General features: G+C 37.1%; 1 protein-coding gene across 5 annotated transcripts in view; it reads left to right on the top strand.

The window, feature by feature from the left end:
• ZC3H7B (zinc finger CCCH-type containing 7B) overlaps window positions 1-22,319 on the top strand; it is a 65,945-nt gene that overhangs the window by 26,884 nt on the left and 16,742 nt on the right. For 4 of the 5 annotated variants that reach the window (XM_072421167.1, XM_072421166.1, XM_072421164.1 and 1 more), the window contains exons 12-18: window positions 1,235-1,385; window positions 2,624-2,659; window positions 3,446-3,604; window positions 7,427-7,626; window positions 8,590-8,690; window positions 12,426-12,607; window positions 15,197-15,264. In XM_072421167.1, coding sequence (XP_072277268.1) covers window positions 1,235-1,385; window positions 2,624-2,659; window positions 3,446-3,604; window positions 7,427-7,626; window positions 8,590-8,690; window positions 12,426-12,607; window positions 15,197-15,264 — 897 coding nt within the window. The remainder of the gene's footprint in view (window positions 1-1,234; window positions 1,386-2,623; window positions 2,660-3,445; window positions 3,605-7,426; window positions 7,627-8,589; window positions 8,691-12,425; window positions 12,608-15,196; window positions 15,265-22,319) is intronic. The other variant, XM_072421165.1, reaches the window with a different exon arrangement.

Here is a 22,319-nt window from a genome sequence, read left to right on the forward strand (position 1 = left end):
GTCACTCAAACAGTTTAATTAAGAAAACAAGGTGAAACAAAGTACACAGCAATATTGTTTGATATCTACACATAGGAACTTCAATCAATCATATATATACATATCACATGGACATAAATGTATTTGTAGTAACCCCTGTAATAATCTAGTACCTACAAACTAGCAAAGTAATGCACTAATACTATAGACACCCATAACAATACAATCAGGAATATTTTAGGCTCCTGAGGTACCCTTTAACCTCTTAGCAGGTAGCTATATTTCCTTCCGAAGAGGACTCCATAACTTTGCTTACCTAAGGAGACCCTCAGGAGACAAGGAGCAAGCAAGAGAGAAGAGAGCTCAAATCTCTCAGTTCCCATTTTTATATAGTTAATTCCCATTAGGTATCCTTGGGGCTCTTGGATTGGTTAGTGGGTGTGTTCTGTACGATGACCATCGGTTGACACACACCCCACTAGATTGGGATTGGTTAATGTAGTTTGATGGACCTCCCAACTAAATTTGCTATATGAATCTCCAGCTGGAATCTATGTTTAGGGGTCTATAAATGTCCAACTGGGTCATCCCCCCCCGTCCATCTGTTCAATTATGCCACCATCTTCTGTTTACTCAGGTGGATGGATGTATTGCCCCTTGAAGGCCATATTGGTGATCTGTTTGTTATGGGAAAATAGGTCTTGTCTCCTGGCAGCTGTTGTATCACCTGTTTGTTACTTCTGTAAAGTCCTACACTTGGAGACCCCCTAGGAGGGCCCTATGGCCAGATCAAGATAACACAGGTTTCATGTTTAAATGCAACATTCCTGTACTGTATTCCTGTATTGTTTCATGCTACTTAGATACAGTCTAGCTATTAGGATATATACATAACTAACTATATAAATACTAACTATATACATATATCCCCGCACATATACGTATGCATACATCTATGTGTGTGTGTATATATATATATATATATATATATATATATATATATATATATATATATATATATATACACCTCTATATACATATCTATGTACATATTCATAAACAATCTTTGGGTGCAACAACCAGCAAAGAAAATTGATGGACTGAATAGGACCACTATAGAAATGTGAAGCAGCCTCTCTACTGGGCTTATATATCAATTTCAAATTTATTTTCAGTTTCCAATATTGTATATCTTCTTTGGAAAAAAAACAAAAAACATAATTGTTTTACCCTGACTTCTGTTTCTTTAATACAGAATAGCAGAAACACTGGAAATCTTGTTTTTTTACCCAAGGGTGATCCTGTACAAAACCATCCTAGTGTTATACCCATAGCCTTGCCTCTTAGCCCACTGAGGTTGAATTATGAATTTAGGCAAGGTTGTCAACAGTGTTACGTAAAAACAGGTAAGTCTTAATAGACATCCATTCTTCTATATGAATTTTAACACCGTCGGCAACATGCATTCATAGCAACCATAATCTCCACTCTTCCTTTAAGATGTGAGGAGGTGACAGTAAACATTATTGAAGTATTTGGATATTCTAAGCAAAAAAGCACTTTAAATCAAGTTCCCACCACTGTACGTGCATTGTGGAGAAATTGATTTTTAAAGTACATCCCGTGTTTCCCCGATTTTAGGACATCCCCATTAAGTAAGCCACCCCCGATTTTTAAAAAAATAATTAAAATAAGACACTCATGGCATAGAGTGATCAGAAGGGGACAATCAATGGCATAGAGTGATCAGAAGGAGACAATCAATGGCATAGAGTGATCAGAAGGGGACAATCAATGGAACATGAATGATCATGAGTGACTTTCAACAATAAATGTGTACTGTAGTCTTCTTTATGGAAAAATAAGACATCCCCTGAAAATAAGACCCAGGGCATATTTTGGCATTTCAAAAAAATATAAGAGAGTGCCTTATAATCGGGGAAACAGGGTAAGTATAGTACGTAACACCGCAAGTATTTTTTTTTTTTCTGTAGGAGCAGGTATGGACAGGCTGTGAGCAGTCGCAAACCTAGTAAGACCTATATCTGGGTAGTAAGGATCATAACTACTTGGTAACAAATATGAAAAATAATACCGGAGTAGTTATGATCCTTAAAAATAAAAAAAATGTGCATTAAAATCAGATTAATACATCACAAATGACTTGTTTTTTAATGCTTTTTTTTTGCTGCCTCATGGGAATTCACAGCACTTTAGGCTTGCAATGGGAACTCCTTATTTTGTTTGGCAATTTATGCATAGTGACAATTTAATGTGTATGTCATATCTTAAAAATACCTTGCTTGTCTAGTCATTTCAATAAAAAACACAAATGAAATTACATGTGCATTTGACATCATTTTGCTTGTTCTTTACCAGTAAGGCCTCATCTTAGATGTGATGTCAATAGGATTATCAGACTCAGAGCAGTTAGTCAGTTGCCATTGTATATTATTCCCTGTAACTGCTTCCCCAGTAGTTAAAAAAAATAATGTAGAGAGTAAAACTGGACCAGAACACACAGTATTTAGACATTCCCAGAAGAGGAAAGGGCTATAATGTTTGGGTAGGGGGTTGTTTCAATTACATAACTGTTCTTGAATGAACTGTGCTAATGAATTAACTTTTTTTTTCATATACAAAGTCAAATCTCCAAACTACAAACCAAGATGCATTAAAAGTAAATATAAATAGTTTTAGCAAAGAAAATTGTATTCTGTAATTTATGTTGGTGTAATTTAAAAAAATGGTTCTCTAGCCTTTTATGTAAACATTTGAGTTTAGGTATGCTGAAAAATAATATTTATATGGAACCTTTTAGTAACATGGTCCCTTGTCTTAAGACACCCATCCTTTTGTCATGTATTTGTATATTTCTTTCAGTCTTTTATCTTTGAGCAGATGTTCTTTTGTTTATTTTTCCCATCTAGATGTAATAATGGTGACAATGAGGTTGGTCTAATTTATGCTTCTTATTCTATGTAAAATACTTCTGGAAGATAATTGCTTTAGTGGTTTCTGTGTTGTTACTGTAATAACCCTAGTTTTATAAAATCCCTTCTGAATTATGGGACAGAAAACCCTAATGCAAGGTCTGAACTGATGTTATTAGATCATCTAACTATAGATGGCCGATTATTTAATATGTTTGGGATGGATCGTGTCATGTCTAGTTCATGTGGAATGGATTGTGGACTTTAAAAAAGGAATGTTTTTAACTTTGGTTTCTTTATTACATCTTGCAGTGTCGGGAAAGTTTTTGTCTTGGTTTGTGAGTGGTTTATTTAAATTATATTCTGGCTTGAAGTGTTTTTTTTTAAATAGTAACCAATTTATCCCTAATCCTTCACTTATGTTAGCCGAAAAGGTATAAATCAAGCTCCAAACCTACAAATATAAACAGTATAGATTTTTGATTTGTATTAATTTGTTCGATGTATTTGTAAATATTCTTGATGCTTTTTAGGGGGCAAAGCGCTGGACTTCACATACAAAGAAAAATTAGACCATAAGTGCAAGAAAGACATCCTATTGGGACGGATAAAAAACTCTGAAAACAAGACATGGCTCAAAATTCGTCCAAGACCCACAAAGGATTTTTCTGGCCCCTACATTTTGTGCAAAGGTTAGAAATGCAGAAATCTTTGTCTTGGCAACATCAATAACTCCCGATTTACTGTATTATTACATTAAATAATACATTAGGAGACATAATTCATTAAGGGACACAGTTCAATTACCTTTCAGGTTACACTTTCTGCCTTTTAAGAGGCTTGGACAGTGAAAAACAAACTAGGACAAGCAAAAATAGTCCTTCCTACTACCAGCATTTCTTTTTTTTTTTTTTCTAGTGTCCTTTTGCAGCTTAATACTAGATCATAAACTGAGACACTTTTCCCCATTAAAAAATGACATTAAAAAAGAATCTCAGTTATTTAATAATATTAATATTATTCATAATAAACTTTATATAGCTCCAACGTATTACACAGCGCTGCTCATAAAAAAGGGGTTGCAAATGACAGACAGATACAGACATTGACACGGGAGGTAGAGAGGACCCAGTCAAGAAGAGCTTAAAGGAAGTGGGGGAAGTATCACACAATAGGATGGCAGAAATGAAGTAGTGAGGGTTTTATGAGACAGAAGGAGGGGGTAGGCAAGCTTGAAAAGATGGGTTTTGCATGATCATAAGGTGGAAAAATTGGCAAGCCAAATTGGACGAGAAAGACCATTCCAGAGAGTCAGGGCATCTCTAGAAAAGTATTGGAGCCGTGTGTGTGATGAGGTTATGAGGGTGGAAATAGATATTAGATGACAAGAAGAGTGAAGAGAGCAGCTAGGGGCTAATTTTCTTACAGGTCAGAAAGGTAAGTGGAACAAGAGCTTGAGAGGCATTTGTGTATCAGGTAGGTGGGACAAGAACTGTGGAGAGATTTGAAGGCAAAGCACAGGAGCTTGAATTTGATTCTCAGGTGAAATGAAAGCCAATGAAGAGAACTATAAAGAGAGGCAGCAGAAGAGGAGTGGTGGGAAGGATGGATGAGTCTGGCTGCAGCATTCATAATAGATTGTAAAAGAGGGAGTCGGTTAGTAGAATAGCAGGGAGGAGTATGTTACAGTAGTCCAGACGAGAGATAGGATGGTGTACAAGGAGTTTGATGGTGTCTGGGGACTGCTAGAGGCGGATTTTGGAGACCTTGAGCAGGTGAAAGTGGGAGGAACTAAAAATGAAGGACGGCAGCTAGAAAGTAGGGAGTGCTGTACTGAGGGTTTCTTCAGGATAGGGAGAATGGCGTTTTTGAAAGCAGAGGGGTAGATATCAGTATAAAGGGAGGGGTTGAATAGTTCAGTTATTGTGGAAAAATGGGCACGGAGTAGATCAGAGTAAATTGGGCAAGTGGACAGGTAGTAGACAAGGCAGGTAGTAGGGCAAGAAAAAGGTCAGGTGAAGTTGAGGAGGTTGTTGTCTGAAAGGAGAAATGCGGAGTTGTCAAGGTGGGTGAGTTTGAGGAGTTTGGAAAATACCCTGTCTGGCGATGTGTGTAGGGCTATATGGTCCAAGGGAGGAGGTAATGGAGAGCAGTTTGGCTGAGGAAGGATGTTTGGAGTCATCCACTGCAGCATTAAAGTCACCAAAAATGAGGAAGGGCAGGTCATAGGAATGAACACGTGGGAGCCAAGACACAAAGTTACCCAAAAATCTTGAGGTTGTCACCAGCAAGTAGTAATTAAAAAAAAAAATCTGTAGGAACACGGATGGAGAAAGCAGGAGAGTGAGGAAGCAGGGGGACAAGGAGTTAACAGACTGAGGAGGATGATGAGGAATAGAACAAGCAGAGTGAATACAGGATGAATGATACATTGTAACAAATATTGGTAATTCACAGGGGCAAACTGAAGTCCATGTGAGAAACAGCTGTAGTATGAGCTGTAGTGACACTGTAAGCTTGTCGAATTCCTGGTGAAGAGGCAATTCATCAAATATTGCAATATGCAAAATTAAAACACTAAATCAATTAAAACATGTGTAATTACTCTTCTAGGGTTTTGTTTATAAAACAGGAAATCTGACATTCCCTGATGGGAATCAGTTACTGCTATTGACACACATGGACCATAAGGGAATGTTTGCAGGAATGTCTAAATCCTTGTTTTATAAATGGAGCCCTTCGTGTAACCTGATTTCCTAATAAAGTAAGCATTAACTATATATATAATATCTAGAAATGGTAATTGTCCCTAAACAGAACCATGCAATTCTCCCTTTTGCCTTCAATTCCTCCAGATTTCAACCTCTTTTTCATTTAAATGTATTCATGAAAGTCAACTGCATACAAAAATATCTTCATGTGCATTTTTTGATGTGTGAAAATTGTCCTGAGGCAAATGGTTCATTTTAAGTATGTCCTCGCCTACAGTTAGGTCCATGAGTATTTGCACAGACAACTTTTTTTCTAGTTTTGGTTCTGTACATAACCACAATTAATTTTAAATAAAACAACTCAATGCAGTTGAACTGCAGACTTTCAGCTTTAATTCAGTGTGTTGAACAAAAAGATTGCATACAAATGTGAGGAACTAAAGCCTTTTTTTTTTTTTTACACAATCACTTCATTTCAGGGGTTTAAAAGTAATTGGACAATTGACTCAAAGACAATTTCATGGACTGGTGTGGGGAATTCCTTTGTTATGTCATTATTAATTTAGCCAATAAAAGGCCTGGGTTTGATTTGAGGGGTGGTGCTTGTATTTGGGGGATTTTGCTGTGAACAGACAACATGCAGTCAAAGGAGCTCTCCATGCAGGTGAAACAAGCCATCCTTAAGCTGCAAAAACAGAAAAATCTGAGAAATTGCTACAATATTAGAAGTGGTAAAATCTACAATTTGGTGCATCATGAGAAAGAAACAAAGCACTGGTGAACTCAGCAGTGTCAAAAGACCTGGGCGTCCACGGAAGACAACAGTGGTGGATGATCACAGAATAATTTCTATTGTGAAGGGAAACCCCTTCACAACAGCCAACTAAGTGAACAACACTCCAGGAAGTAGGCATATCGATATCCAAGTCTACCATAAAGAGAAGACTAAATGAAAGTAAATACAGAGGGTGTGCACTGCAAGGTGCAAGCCACTCATAAGCCTCAAGAATAGAAGGCTCGACTTTGCTCAAAAACATCTAAAAAAGCCAGCAGTTCTGGAAAAACATTCTTTGGGCAGATAAAACCAGAATCAACCTTTACCAGAATGATGGCAAGAAAAAATGAAGGAGAAGGCGTGGAACAGCTCATGATCCAAAGCATACCACATCATCTTTAAAACATGGCAGAGGCAGTGTGATGGCTTGGGCGTGCATGGCTGCCAGTGGCACTGGGACACTAATGTTTATCGATGATGTAACACAGGACAAAAGCAGCCGAATAAATTCTGAGGTATTCAGAGACATACTGTCTGCCCAAATCCAGCTAAATGCAGTCAAATTGTTTGGGAGGCGTTTCATATGACAGATGGACAATGACCCAAAACATACAGCCAAAGCAAGCCAGGTGTTTATTAAAGCAAGGAAGTGGAATATTCTTGAATGGCCAAATCAATCACCTGATCTGAACCCAATTGAGCATGCATTTCACTTGTTGAAGACTAAACTTCGGACAGAAAGGCCCACAAACAAGCAACAACTAAAAGCCACTGCAGTAAAGGCCACTGCAGCCAAGAGCCTCCCGGGATGCATGACGTAGTTATCCCGGGAGGCTCTGTGCTACCCGTTTATGTAAAGTAAAAGATTAGTTATGCTTTAAGTAAACCGATAGAGCTGTATTGGTTAAGTGTGTTTTCTTTGATATTCAGTCTTGTTTGTGAAAAATATTTTTTAATTTTTTTTTTTATATAATTTTAATTTTGTTTTCGCTTCAAGTGTGCTTAATAAAACTATTATTTTACTTCAGATATCCAAAACCGACAGGACTGTAAATATGGAGATAATTGTACATTTGCATATTACCAGGAGGAGATAGATGTGTGGAATGAAGAAAGGAAGGGGACTTTTCATAGAGATCATCTTTTTCAGCCCGCTAGTTTGCTAAAGCCAGGAAATGTGGCTCGACCACTTCATGAAGACAACGGAATCTTCACTTTCTTATGCCAGGTACTGGTTTTCAAGTAAAGGGAGGTTTTTCCTTGAATGTAAAAGTGTAATGTTTTTGTGATGCTCAAAATACTTATCTGGCTAGGTATCTGGCTACAATAAAATTGAAAATTCCATCCAAAATGTATTTTATTTTGCCCCAAATTCCTGCTAGGAATATTTGTTTCACTCCCCTCCTTTTCCTATTTTAAGAGATCAACAGACAGCAAAAAAATCTTCGCAAATGTTGTTTCTTCTTAATTATAATAGCAAGACAGTAATTTCCAAGGAAAATTTTTCTTTTCTCAAATGACTATACTAGTTAGAGGTTATATCATTATTTAAGCCATAATAGGTTCCACAATAGCACCTTAAGCAAGATTTTTGCAATAAACTAATTGTTCTTCGGACAGAAATAGAACCTTTGCACATGTCCACATTTGTTCTCTGCTTCCCTGTGAGGAAGAAGTCTAAAAACTTGTGTAATCAACATGTGTCACAGCCCATGGAACTATAATTCAGATGGAAAGCCTTCAGGCAGTCCCAACACCATGTGAACATGGCACCTCTAAAAGGGAAGGGGTGGACCAGTAGGATGGACAAACAAAATATGCCACACTTGTTTAGCAAATTATGCAATCAATTCTAAATTCTGCCTACAAATGCATAATTTGATGTGGAGAACAGTACAATACTGATTTTCCAAACAAGACATTACCTACACACTGTTGCATTTAGTGGTTTATCAAGTTTCCTGCATAAAGTATTAGCTGCTTAAGAATGGTGGGTGGATATTTACTATGAGCTGTGAGATACATAAGCAGTATAATCTGCCAGTCCATCTCCTTTTGCTTGCTGCTAGGACCACATCTGACTTGCACCCCTATTTTTTTTAAATAGCAGTATTGTTTTTTAGGATAGTCAACTATGAAGCTTATATTAAAGGAGAGACTTTCTTATTGTTTGTTTGATACCTTTTCACAGGCTTGTTTTGATAGCAAACCTCAGATTATCAGCAAGAGAAATCAAGAGAACCCAGAATTTTGCACAAACCCCACAAAACAACACCGATTTAACAACCACAAGTAAGTATTTCAAAACGTAGACATGGCTATGGTACTCCAAAGACCATAGGAGCTTATCAAAATGAATGTGGTCCAAAGACAGGGTTTTTTGGCAACATTTTTTTGTGTATTCAGCAAAAATCATTAATACATTCTCATAGGTATAAAACAGCAAACAAAATAACAATGCAGATTTGTAAAGTACTTCCTCCTCCTTTTGAGGTTGATTACCCAAATCTTTTTATGAAAATCCACAATAGAATTGAAGGGGTATTTCCTCCTTTTTAGAAGTTATAAACCCTGTATGCTAGACACAGATCAACTACTTTAAGTGCATAGAACATGTAAGTGTAACATGTAAGTATTTCTTATGTTGCAGCTTTGTTAACCCGACGCATTTCGCCCAATCTAGGCTTCCTCCGGGGTAATGCTACGTATGTTGATGTTCAAAGCACTGTTTCTTGAAAACATCTGAATGTTAAATAAATATATGGTACAATAGTATATTGCTATTTAGATAATTATTTTAATTCCTATCATAAGTAGTACTTTAATTACTTTATTTGGGATATATTATCTAAGATTTTAATAGTCCGTGTCATGTTGGTCTTAGTATTTAGTGTTATGTGGTAAATCAAGGGTCAAAGAAAATATCCTGAGATATATATCTATATATGAATTCTGAATTCAGACTGTCCAATTGCTTCAAAAGGTAAATAACTAGTTTTCCACATTTTTCTCTATATTTCAATATTGTTTTTGCCTTATGGGGATATGCATATCTACTCAAAGCATCAATGAGTGAATAAGTATGATGTAATAACACACTTACATTATCCTTACTTATAATGGAATAAAAGTGCAATAAAATTAAATAATATACTTTTCTTCAGCCTGCATATGAGAATGTTTTCTCCTATTATACAGGGGTTTCTTGTAGGTTTTCTTAATGAAAGGTCTATAAGGAATAGATATCATCAGAGTTACCTTCAGGATGTACTTCTAAATAAGAATCCCCCTATTGAACCTATAGGATAAAGCATTGCAATTAGGGTTCGTATGTTCCATGCAAAAGTGTATTCTGCCCTTATTTTGATCTATTAATTTAAACACGTACCCCTAAATATGTCTGAGTTAGATACAGTGTAAGCCGCCGCTACAGTCAAAAGCAGAGAACGGAGTGACAGGAGAGTTTCTTAAGCCACTCATATATGGACTTATGGGTCAGCGTTCCGGAAGTCCCTCTAAACATGTGCATGTCGAGCAGCGTGAGCGGCTTGCGTGAAAGGCATCTGATAGGAGGACATCCCAGAGGAGTCCGCCCCTCAGATGATTTAAGAACATGGGGGGGACGGGAGGGGGAAGGAGGAGAAAGGGGAATCCCAGGCAGGTCCTCCGGCTCAGTGCCAAAACGCTGTGCATCTTGATGATGCACAGCGATTAGCACAACGCACCCGTACAATAGAATGGGCGCATACGGGGATACAGCAAGATGGGGTCACATTGTCACTTCCATCCGCTCCTAGTGCACCGACCCATTTAGTGCCGATGCCCCCATCCCCGCGTACCCAGGGGTCCCATTTCTTGATCAATTTTTATGATGATTTATATGAACTGAGGGGATATAGAAGAACGGTGGAACTGTGTCCAAAACAAAATATTATATAAATAAATATAAATCTTATCTTTTTTGGGGGAAAATACATTACACAAGGTTTCTTAAATATCATAATACAGTAAAAATACATTGAACAAATATAAATGTTTTGCAAAAAATATAAAATATACCAAATCTTCTGCACAAAGGAGGGAATTTATCTTACAGAAGGTTCATTTGACATAGCCATACAATATTATTAATAACTTATATCGCTAAAGATGGCACTTAATCCATTACATCACAAAGAAGAAGCAAAAAAAAAATGCAAATGTGTCTGATCCTAATATTTTCCTACATAAGTAGTGTAAATTGCATATTTGGGTTATTTCCATCTATATACCCTTTATAGTGTATAGATTATGACAGTGTAAAATACATTTGATATTTTTGATGACAGTAATCTATACATCTTTTAATGGGGGGGGGGGGGGGGAGGAAAAAGGGCTTTTCAACCATATCTACAAAAAGGGTTTGAAACTAAATGCCTCATTCAGCCCTGGTGGATAGTTGGCTTTTTAAGGTGAAAATCCATTTTGCTGGATTTTATCCATGTTACCTCCCCTTTGTTTGTAGGGTATTTGTTCCAAAGCTGAAAATTGTATGCAGTCTGTGTCTGTGTCAAAATTGTGATAGGTGTTAGCATTTTTCCATTGGTGATTGCATAAATGTGTTCATAGATCCGTTGTTTAAACTTCCTTTTAATTTTCCCTATATAAAATCTCCCACATCTGCATGATGTGCAGACCTCCCACATCTTATCTCCCTTTAGATTTGCGGTTTACATGTTTAATCTATGTATAGATCTATTGGGTAAAGTCAAAGCTTGATTTTCATATATCCAATTACATTGTTTACATTTAAAAAGTTCCTTTTGGTCTGCTAGTTTTGTCCATTATTGCAACATAGGGTTCATAATGGCTATGTATTAACAGGTACATAGCCATTATACTATTGTAACATATATTTATTTAACATTCAGCTGTTTTCAAGAAACAGTGCTTTGAACATCAACATACGTAGCATTACCCCTGAGGAAGCTTAGATTCAGGTTAACAAAGCTGCGACATAAGAAATACTTACATTTTATATGCTCTATGCACTTGTTGATCTGTGTCTAGCATAGGAGGTATATAACCTCTAAAAAAGAGGAAAAACCCCTCCAATTCTATTCTGGATGTTCATAAAAAAATATTTGAGTAATCAACCTCAAAGGAGGAGGAAGTACACTACAAATCTGTATTGTTGTTAATTTGTTTGCTGTTTTATACCTATGAAAATGTGTTATTGATTTTTGCTTAATACACAAACATTTTTTCCCAAAAAACCCTGTCTTTGGACCACATTCATTTTGATAATACAATTTTTCAGGGTTGGCGAAAAAAATGTACTTCTGTCGGGAACTAACATGAATTCTAAACCTATTGTTCCACACTGATCCCCATTAAAAAAGATCTCCTAAATTCTAAATAAATTGTTGGAGCTTAGATAGGTGCTTTTGCACAGGTTGTAGGGGACCAGTTGCATTGTGGTGGAAAACACCAGGAGGCAGTACTATTTGACAGTAGAATCCATGCATGTTTCCTTTGTCAAATTACGAACTTCCTAGCTCCTGGGGGCTTTTTGTTTCTTCTCTAAACTACACGGCACATGCACTGTGTAGCTTAGAGCTCATCCCTGTGCGGTGTTGCCACACACAGAGCCAGCTGCCAGGGATAATGTAACCATGGGTTACATCCATGCTTAGGGGTAACATCATCCAGTCAATGAACAAGATCGCTGACTCCACGGCCGACTTTCCTGCAGTGATGACAGGTCCTGCACTGTCCAAGGTATGTATCGGTGAGTATTTTGAATACTTGCTTATTAGGGAAGAAACTCGCCATCAATGAGTTTAGTTCGTTTTTTTTAATTAGACGTACAATTTACATCAGCTTTAAAAATTGCAGTGTGGTGCTAACCCCACTTCAAAGTTGTTTTTGTTGTTTTGTTTGTTTTGTTTCCTGAACCTGGTGTAATATAACTAATTAGAATATGAAACTAATTATCCCGTTTTTTTTTTTGTTTTTTTTTGTGTTTTTTTTTTACTTTTTGGACAGATGTCTTGTGCATGTGTTAAACTCAAGCTCATTAAAGTACTCCAAGATTCGGCCACTTCATCTTCGATTTCATATGGACATGTGCCGCCATCAGATGCGCTATGGTTGTCTTCAGGAGGACACTTGCAACTTTGCACATAGCCATGTGGAACTGTGTGTCTGGATCTTGCAGCAACAGTCAGGTACCCCTGATTTTTTTTCTTACGCACCTGATTTTCAATTTTCATACATTGCTAATTTATATGTTAAATATGTATAGCTTATGCTTAATAAGTAGTTTGCCTCTTTTCCATGGAGATTTTAGTGCAGAAAAAAGTTGCGTTTAAAGAAAAAAAAACTAAATTAGAGAGAGGCATTACCATTAAGGAATTATTATTATTTTTATTATTAAACAGTATTTATTTAGCACCAACATATTATGCAGCAGTTCGCAAAGTCCATAGTCATGTCACCAGCTGTCCTTCAAAGGGGCTCAGAATCTAATATCCCTACCATAGTCATATGTCGTTAACACAGTCTAAGGTCAATTTTTTTGGGAAGCCATTTAACCTAACTGCATGTTTGGGAGGAAACTGGAGTACCCAGAGGAAACCCATGCAAACACGGGTAGAACATACAAACTCTTTGCAGATGATGCCCTGGTCGATATTTGAACCTGGGAGCTAGCACTGCAAAGGCTGGATTGCTAACCACTGAGCCACCGTGCAAGAATAGTGGAGCAGATTATCCTCTAAAAGAGTCTTTAACGTTCTTGCTACACAGTGCTCCCATGACAGAGCCTACCTTAAAGCCTACTTTGATTGATGTATATGAAGCCATGCAGAATTGCAATTGTACCTTAGACAAATTTAGAGAGACCTGTTTGGTGTACAAATATTGACTGATCAGTGCTAAATTCTATCTGCAGTTTGACAATAACCCCCTAAACATATAACCAAAGATCTTAAGTAGGAATTCCTCTAAGAAATGTAATTGACTCTCACCGGGCTCTGATTTTAACAATATTAGGTCTGACTGGGATTACCTTAATCCACAGAAGAACTATGATTTGTTTTCATAGATGTTTTGAACAACCTACCTGCTCAATTTCTTAAAAAATGTTTATACCTAGCAAAATTATCACTGTAATAAATGCAAGGAGTGACCGCTCCAAATCTATTTTTCTTTTTATGCACTTTTCTGGGTTAATTAATGAGAAAGATTTACTAATCTTATTTTTTTTAGCTTTCTGACTGCACTGGTTGCTTAAAACTCTTGCACAGAACTACATTTTGCAGTTAGTTCAGGTACATGAATTAGATATTGGCCCTTGCAATTTCCAGTACATGAGAATTCAGACATAAGAACATAGTGTCTAATCAAGTGTATGCCATGAATGGATGCTGAAAAGTAATGCAATAATCACAATTCATGCAATATTGAGAGCAGAAATGTGATCAAACTCTACTGCTTACAAAGATGACACTTTGTTAAAGACCATTCTTTTCCAATGACATATTTCTCCCATCAGAAAGGTACGCCCACAGATCCGTGCTCAAATATCCTCTCCCTACACTGTCAGAGCCCTCACTCCATTGCTCTAACCTGGCAAGGTATATGAATATAGGGGAGCACATTCTCTTGTCCATATGACCGTTTTTTGATGACGGACAAAGTTGTCTTGTGAACAGCAAGTACAAGTTTTCTTGAACATTGTGATTTTCTATATTACTTGAGAAAAGGGATGTCACCAATCAGGCTGTTCTGTCTGACAGGTTTGTGTTTTGACCAAAAAAACTCCATAAAAAATATAATATGTATAAAAAAATATTTGGTGGTACAGTGGTGAGTTTGCAGTCCAGTTACCACTTCCTCATGCCAGTAAACCACTGTTTCTGAGGGGATGCTTTAAATTAGTTTCTACCCAGGGCATTGCTGCAAGAGACCAAGTGACTTGCAAAGTGTCATTTGATTCTGAGGCAGCTCTGAAACTAGCTAAAGTGAAATAAATGTATATTGGGCTTTCTGACAAGACTTTCAAAAAATTTCAAGCAAATTTCCAAAAACCCAGAAAAGAAAATGTGTAAAGGACAGACTGAGAAAGCAGCTCACCCTGAGAAGTGAAGTGCACCAATGAAGGAAGAGCTGTTGTTCCTTCACACCCTTCACATCCACGGCCCACTGTTAGAAAATCTTTTTCCACAAACCGACAGAATGCATTGCAAGAGTAATACTGGACCACTACAAAAAACTGCAAATCAAAATCCTGATGAATGCTTTTGTATATAACCATCCTGCATACTTTGGTGAAGGGAAATAGGGAAGCGAAGCGAACAGTCAGCGTTTATAGTTTCCTAACCCTTTAATTTAACTGCCATTTTGCTGGACAGCTTGGGGTTTGTAAAGAAAAATACCAGCCTTATTGGCAATACTAAAAGGTAGTAAAAAGCTAAATCACGTATTTAATTTCTTTTATATCAAAACCTGCACAGAAAACATTTTCTATTTGGTTTACTTTTTGCTTTGATCTTTTATAGGACTTTATTTATAAAACAGTTAATCTTACATTCCCTCAATCATTACCTGTTGGGAATCTACCAGGTTCATGTGTTTTAATGGCAGCAACTGGTTCCTACCAGAGAATTTTTGAGGGTATGTGAGGTTCCCTGCTTTATACATAGATCCCATAGTCTCCTCCACAACTTTCTTACAGTTCAATGTCTGAAAAGTTTTCAGCAAATTTAAATTGTTTATTTTTTGATGTAGCCTCTGTGTGACCTTTTCTTATCTAGGTGTCACTCAAGAGGAGATTGTGCTTGAATCTGAGTGCACGTGGAAGGTTCGTGAGACAAAAGCCAAGGTATATATATATATATATATATATATTTTTTTTTTTTTTATATAAACAAATTTCTTGTCATTGCTAAACAGTAAATGTAAAGGGTTTGTTGTGTGGTCCAAAACTCCTGGTGCATACATATATAGCTGCCATTACTGATCTGAAAAGGCTAGCTACCTGGTTGTTTCTGATTTCTGTTCTTTGTAAAGGGGGCATATACTTGCCAGCTAAATTAAAGTGCCATGTACAGTAAAAAGCAGAACTCGACTCAACTCGCCTCTCTTGCTTTTCTTGTGATCTAGGTCTCTGATGAAAGATATCCTCTCCCAATTATTACACTGGTCAACAAACATTTTTTTCTGCCACTCAGATTGAAGGACATTAGGGTTATGTTTGATGCACAGTCCAAATATGGTATTGGTTTTGCTAGATTGGCTCTAGTTTTTGAAATAATGACCTCAATAATAACCTCATAGAAAAATAATGAAACTAAATGAATGAAAATTATGCAAAATTATATTAGATATGCCTCCGTATACAAAATTAAATTTAACAGGACAAGAAGTAAAGGAATATAGAGAGCAGTAAAAGCATTTTAAAGGTTTTGTCCTTTTACCCCTCAATAAAAATAAATACTATACGGAGTGCACATGTGTGGAGTAGCCTGTTGGACGGGTCCTGATCCGGGTCCGGTCCACTCGGCTAACGGACTGCTAAAAGGCAGTTGTATTACTGGCAACTCCTACAGTCGTTCCGGGCGCCGACTGCTACTTTTCGTTATGTCACCTAGTCGCAAATGGAGGTCCCCCCCCCAGGACACGGGCAAAGATGGTGGCGAATGCCTCGTGGAGCGTGGAGAGCCTGAGGAACCTCCCGCACCTGTCAACTCTCCCACACACTTATTCTAAGCACCGTCTACGAGCCTGCTGACATGCTTGAACGATTTCAACATATATTACACCCAGCACTGGATGCTTTTGGTAAATGCATCACAGACCATTTTTTTTTACCTGGGATTTAGGGGAACTGGGCACTCGTATTGTGCAATTGCAGTCCAGAATCCATGATGCAACTACAGTATTAGAAGCCCATGAATCAGATCTGGAATGCTTAAAAGCTGAAATATTGGTACTACATCATAAAGTTGACGACCTTGAAAATTGATCGCACAGAGCCAACCTGCGAGTGAGAGGCCTGCCAGAAAGTATAGTGGATTTACAAGCTACAATCGCCACTCTTTCAAGAACTATGCCTGGATATACCAGTAGAAAGATTGGAATTTGCCAGAATGCATCGTATCTTTGGTAAGCCTAGGCCAGGTGGTCTGCCTCGTGACACAGTTGTGGTTTTCCATTACTTTCGCACTAAGGATAAATATTTACAAGTAGCATGGGACAAAAACAATCTGCAGTTTCAAGGCTGTGATTATCAGCTGTTCGCGGACTTGTCGGCAACTACTCTCCAGCGCAGACATAAACTCAAACCTCATTTAAAGGTCCTTTAAGCACCAGGCATACCATGTCGTTGGGGATACCCATTCAAATTATTATTTCACCATAAAGGGGGAAGCTCTGTACAGTTACTTTAATACAAGAAGCTGGCGCTTGTTTTACTGAAGTGGGGTTACCAATGATTACATCAGAAGAAGATTCTAGAGATCATAACTTGTCTTCTACTAAGCACCTTAAACCAAAAAAAAAAAAAAATGGTTTTTATAAGAAAAACATCAGCGAGCTATGGATAGACTGTCCTCTTCGCAGTCCAGTGGCTGATTATTGGCTTAAGCCAGATTTATGATCTGATCAATGAGTGTTCTTTAATGTATTTTGATTCCCCAGGGTTAATGCATATAGTATTCTCAGTTTATACATAAATGTTCTACTGAATTTAGATCTCAGGCTTTTCCAATGCAAGCTACTTGAGTTTAGTACGTATTTTGCAATCATTCAAAAGTCATCTGATATAATTTCCATGAGACATGATTGAATGATTGGTACACATTATAATTCTTCTGAAATTTATGTCATACCTCATACGAAAAATGATACATGTTCTATATGATGCCTGTACTAGTTGGCCGAGTGGTAGACACTGTACGCTCCAGTCTATGTTACTCTAGAGATTTTTCCATATTTATTTTGGTGTGGTTATTTGAGGAACCCATAGGGGGTTTTCTGCCCACCTCTTTGCCCTTTTGAGGGCATTTTTTGTATGTAGACAACCTATTTAAGGTTACTTTTTTATTTTATTTTTTTATTTTTAGGTGTATGTTTTTTCTTTTTTCCTTGGGTTGTCCACTGTGCCTGATGTTTTAGATATTTTTGTCTTTTACTCTGGAGGAGATACTTTGCTAGAACTTGACTGTATTTGTTATGTCCATGTCCATATTGTCTCTTAATGTTCAGGGTCTAAACTTGCCCAATAAGCGTTCTATAGCCTTTCAATATTTTAAATCTAAATAAAAGCTGATGTACTTTGTCTACAGGAGACACATTTTTAGTGTCATCCTGCCCTAAGAATTCCCATGTTTCTTATCCAACAATCTATCTGGCAAATGCATTGGTTAAGAAAAGGGGTGTCCTAATAGATTTTGTAAATCTATTCCTTTTTTTTTTTTTGCAACATCAGATCCATCCTGCAGGCAGGTTTTTGATATTAGTAGGTAAATTTTGTGAAGTGAAGATAGTTTCTTACTATACTCCGAACAACAGACAATTACTGTTTCTTTCCCACTTATCTCGACTTTTGGCTACACATATGTCAGGAACATCTATGGAGTGTTGTGGAGACTCAAATGAAGTAATTATACCTAGGTTGGATAGGAAAAGGTGGGCGTGCAACAAGGTATTGGTAAAGCGGCAAAGTTGTCCCAACAGTTTAGCAGTTTGCTTGAGTCGCATTCTGTAGTGGATGTATGGAAGGAAATACTTCCTATAAAACAAGATTATACTTGCTTTTCCCATCCTCACCAGATCTATACTAGAATAGATCATGTTTTTGTACATGCACAAACCTTACAATCCATGTGATATTTTGGCCATTACTTGGTCAGACCATGATGCATATTTTATGGTTATGGCATCACTCTTCCTGAAATCTACAACCTTCAAATGGATGCTTAATGATACATTATTAACTAATCAATCCATCCACATGATGATGTAAGTTGTTCTGCAAGAATATTTTGAATTAAATGTTACTAAGAATGTTTCACTTGAAACACTATGGTGTGAGACAGTCTTGAGAGGCAAGCTGATCCGATTAGCTACGCAGAAAAATAAACAACGCATGGATCTACTTAAACAGCTTGACTTTGAATACTTTCTACTGCGTACCTAATGTATTGTCCCATTCCAGAAAAACAAAACGTAAATTAGAGGAGGTCCAAACCCAACTTAAATTATGTTTCGCATCATTACCAGGGAAACAATAGCGATGGATTAAAAATAAATATATATACAGTGATAAACAACATACGATATTAGCGAATAGACTGAAAAAAACTAACAGACAATTTAAGCCAATAAAGATATGTAGAGATCTAGAGGACGCTGCTCTTATCCTAATAAATATTTTTAATACATTTTCTGAAAACCTTATTAGGTTGTATCAATCGCCCTCTGACCCTCAAATGGCCCAATTATAATCATTCTTTAGTGAAGTACAACTACCTGTTATCTCTAAAAGTCTGTATGACAAATTGAAAGCACAGATAACAGCCTCTGAATTGAAAATAGCTATCAAAGCTCTTAAAGTTAATAAAAAGCCTAGGCCTAATGGTTTTACAGCATCCTACTATAAAAGGTGTGTCATTGAACTGACACCATATCTTGTGCGATTGTTTAATTCAGTTAGAGAGGGTGGTAGATTGGGTAGTGACCGTTTAGATGCTGCTGTGTGTATGATTCCAAAACCTGATAATACCGCGTGGTCTAATTTTAAACCTATTTCTTTGCTAAACCTAAATGCCAAATTATTATCTTCTATTTTGGCAATTAAGACATTTATATCACCTGACCAAGTGGGTTTTTAAGCCCAATAGACAAGCAAATGATAACACTTGTAGAATAATTAATGTAAATTATATTGCAAAAACCAGAAAGATACTGGCATTCCTTTTACGTTTGGATATAAAAAAAACATTTGAACAATGGGGATTTTGCCCTAATTTTCATATAATGACCAAAGCACTTTGATTCACCTAAAGCTTATGCACAATGAATGGGCTTTAGAACATCATATTTTGCTATAGCCAGAGGCACTCATCAAGGGTGTCCTCTTTCACCACTCCTCTTCGCTCTCACTATTGAACCTTTGACAATTGACTATCTCCAAATTAGCCATTACGTTAAAATGAATGGCAGTCTGGTGCCTATTCCAACTAATATGTCTATTTTTAAAATAACCTGTTTAACCACCTAGCCGGTATGCCCGACCTTCGTACGGGCAAAAAAAAATGGCTAGGATGGTTAACCCCGTAATTTTGTCACATCCTTACCTCCATGGTCCCGCTGTGCACATCCAGCGGGACCATGGAGGTAAGGATTCCAGCGTCGTTTTCCCATTCCAGCGTCGTCCTCCGTCCATCGTCGTCCGTCGATCTCCAGCGTCGGGTGCCAGCGGGACCGGTAAGATGCCGGCCGGTATCTTGTGTTCCGCTGCCCGGCATCTTGCGTTCCGCCGCCCGGCCGGCCGAACACAAGATCCCGGCCGGCTGAACAAAAGATACCGGCCGGCATCTTACCTGGTCCCGCTGATGGTCCACGTCCGTGTTCGTCCAGCGCCGGATGATCTCTGCAGGGAGAAGCCGTCCGGCGGAGAAAAAAAACCGTACGGCTCCTCCCTGCGTGCGTGATGACGTCGGCGCGTGTGTGGGAAATTCAAATAGAAACTCATTCATTCATTTTGTATTGGATTCAATACAAACTCCTGTATTGAATCCAATACAAAATAATTCAAATAAATACAAAGTGTGTAATTGCTAAATTCAAACTGTCATTTTGTATTGGATTGAATACAAACTCCTGTATCCAATCCAATACAAAAAATAAAAAAAACTAAAATAAAAGTAAATAACTTGGAAATTCAAATTTATATTTTGTATTTGATTGGATACAAACTTGCGTATCCAATCCAATACAAAAAAAAATAAATAAATAAAAGTAAATACATATTTTATATTCATAATATCTACTAGAACCCTTGTTCGGACATATTTCTGTAAGTTACAGGTCTACAATTTAAAAAAAAAATTTCATGAAAAACAGTGGATCACTTTTGGTACAGAAATCTAGACCTCAGTGTAACGCTCAGGTGGTTAAAAGAACTTTATGCAAAAAAACTAATTTAAATTTTCTATGATTGTTTGTTGTCCAAAATACAATCTTTATCTATGATTTATGTCGATAAATGGTAAGCTGATCTAAACATTTACCTGGAACAGGGAGATTGGGTACAAATCTGAGAATTAACAGCTCATTGTAGTGTAAATGCATCTTCAAAAGAATTTACCTATAAGCTGCTCATGCATTGGTACATGGTGCCTTATCGCTTGCATAAGTTGTCACCTCTTTTATCTGATAAGTGTTTCCATGGATCCACACAAGGTACTTTACTGCACATTTGGTGGGATTGTCCTAAGACAATATTGGATAGGTATATATATGATATTAAGCTGTTTGTTTCCTAAAAAGCCAGCGGAAGCGCTTCTTAAAATTTGCCCATCACATTTTACTACTTCCCAGTTTAAACTAATACCATTTTTTTCTTGAGGGGGTGTGGGGATTTTGGTCCCTTTGTTTCTTGCTTGCTATGGGGTCGGGGGTTATTTTTATTTGCATATTTTGAATGTTATGTTATTGTTTGTTTTGATTACAGCTCCACAAAAAAAAAATGTTTTTACTTCCCAAGGATTTTTCAATATATTTAGTGTATTTCAGGTCTGCTGAATCCAGAAATGACATCAGTTTCATTGAATTGGCTCTAGTTCTTGTGATACAGGAGTCGCAATAGACGATTTTACCAACAACAAATTTTACCACAGCATATTACTCTCAATCTTTATTTGTACCGATGTTTTATTTTTTATAATATAAATGAAGCAATATTTTCATAAAACTTTCATTTGCCTTCTTTTTATTCATACATTTTCTTTTTTTTAAAAAAGTTGTTTAATTGACCCTAATATATTTTGCTACATTTGTGGTTATTATTCTCAGCAAAAACAGAAGAAACATTACAAGATTTGTGAAACAAGCATATTTTGCATATTTTGGTATTGAACTGGGGGACCAAGATAAAGTATTGGGCTCCCCATATGGTATGCAAAACTTGTGTAGAGTGTCTACGTCAGTGGAAAAATGGAAAACTGAAAAGTTTGAAATTTGGTGTACCAATGGTATGGCGACAGCCTAAAAATCATCATAATGACTGTTTTTTTTGAGCTGTGAATGTAAAAGCTTTCAATTGTTACAAGAAAAACAAGTGGGAGTATCCTGATTTGGAATCAGCAAGTCGACCTGTGCTGCATGGTGCTAATGTTCCCATAATAGTGTTCAGTACCCTCCCTGATATTCCTGTATCTGACATATATATCCTGTATCTGAGAGGATATACAGGGTTTGGTGTGTAATCCAGGAGTTAGCAGTGGAAGTGAATATGAAGGAAGTGTTTCATCAAACCAGCAGTTCTCCTCAAAACAAGCATCTGAACTTTTAGCATCCAGGCTAAAAGAAAAGAACTGTCTGGGACCGGAAGTTAAAATAACGGTTTATAGGACAAGAGAGGTGACACTCGTACCATATTTCAGTGAAGACCGTTCCACTCGAAGTTTGAAATCTAATTTACTTTATAATGGCAACTGCTATGCATCAATTCCAATTGGTCACTCAACAAAACTTAAAGAAGATTTGAATGAAAATTTTAAAATGGTCTTACAAAAGCTTTGCTATCATGTTGATTTAAAAATGGTGAACTTCCTACTTTGACATCAAAGTGGATACACAAAATACCCATGTTTCATCTGCTTGTGGGTTAGTAGAGCAAAGCAGGATTTGGCCTCCAGAGCAAAAAAATGA

The sequence above is a fragment of the Pyxicephalus adspersus genome, chromosome 8, assembly GCF_032062135.1.
Source record: "Pyxicephalus adspersus chromosome 8, UCB_Pads_2.0, whole genome shotgun sequence".
Lineage (NCBI taxonomy): Eukaryota > Metazoa > Chordata > Amphibia > Anura > Pyxicephalidae > Pyxicephalus > Pyxicephalus adspersus.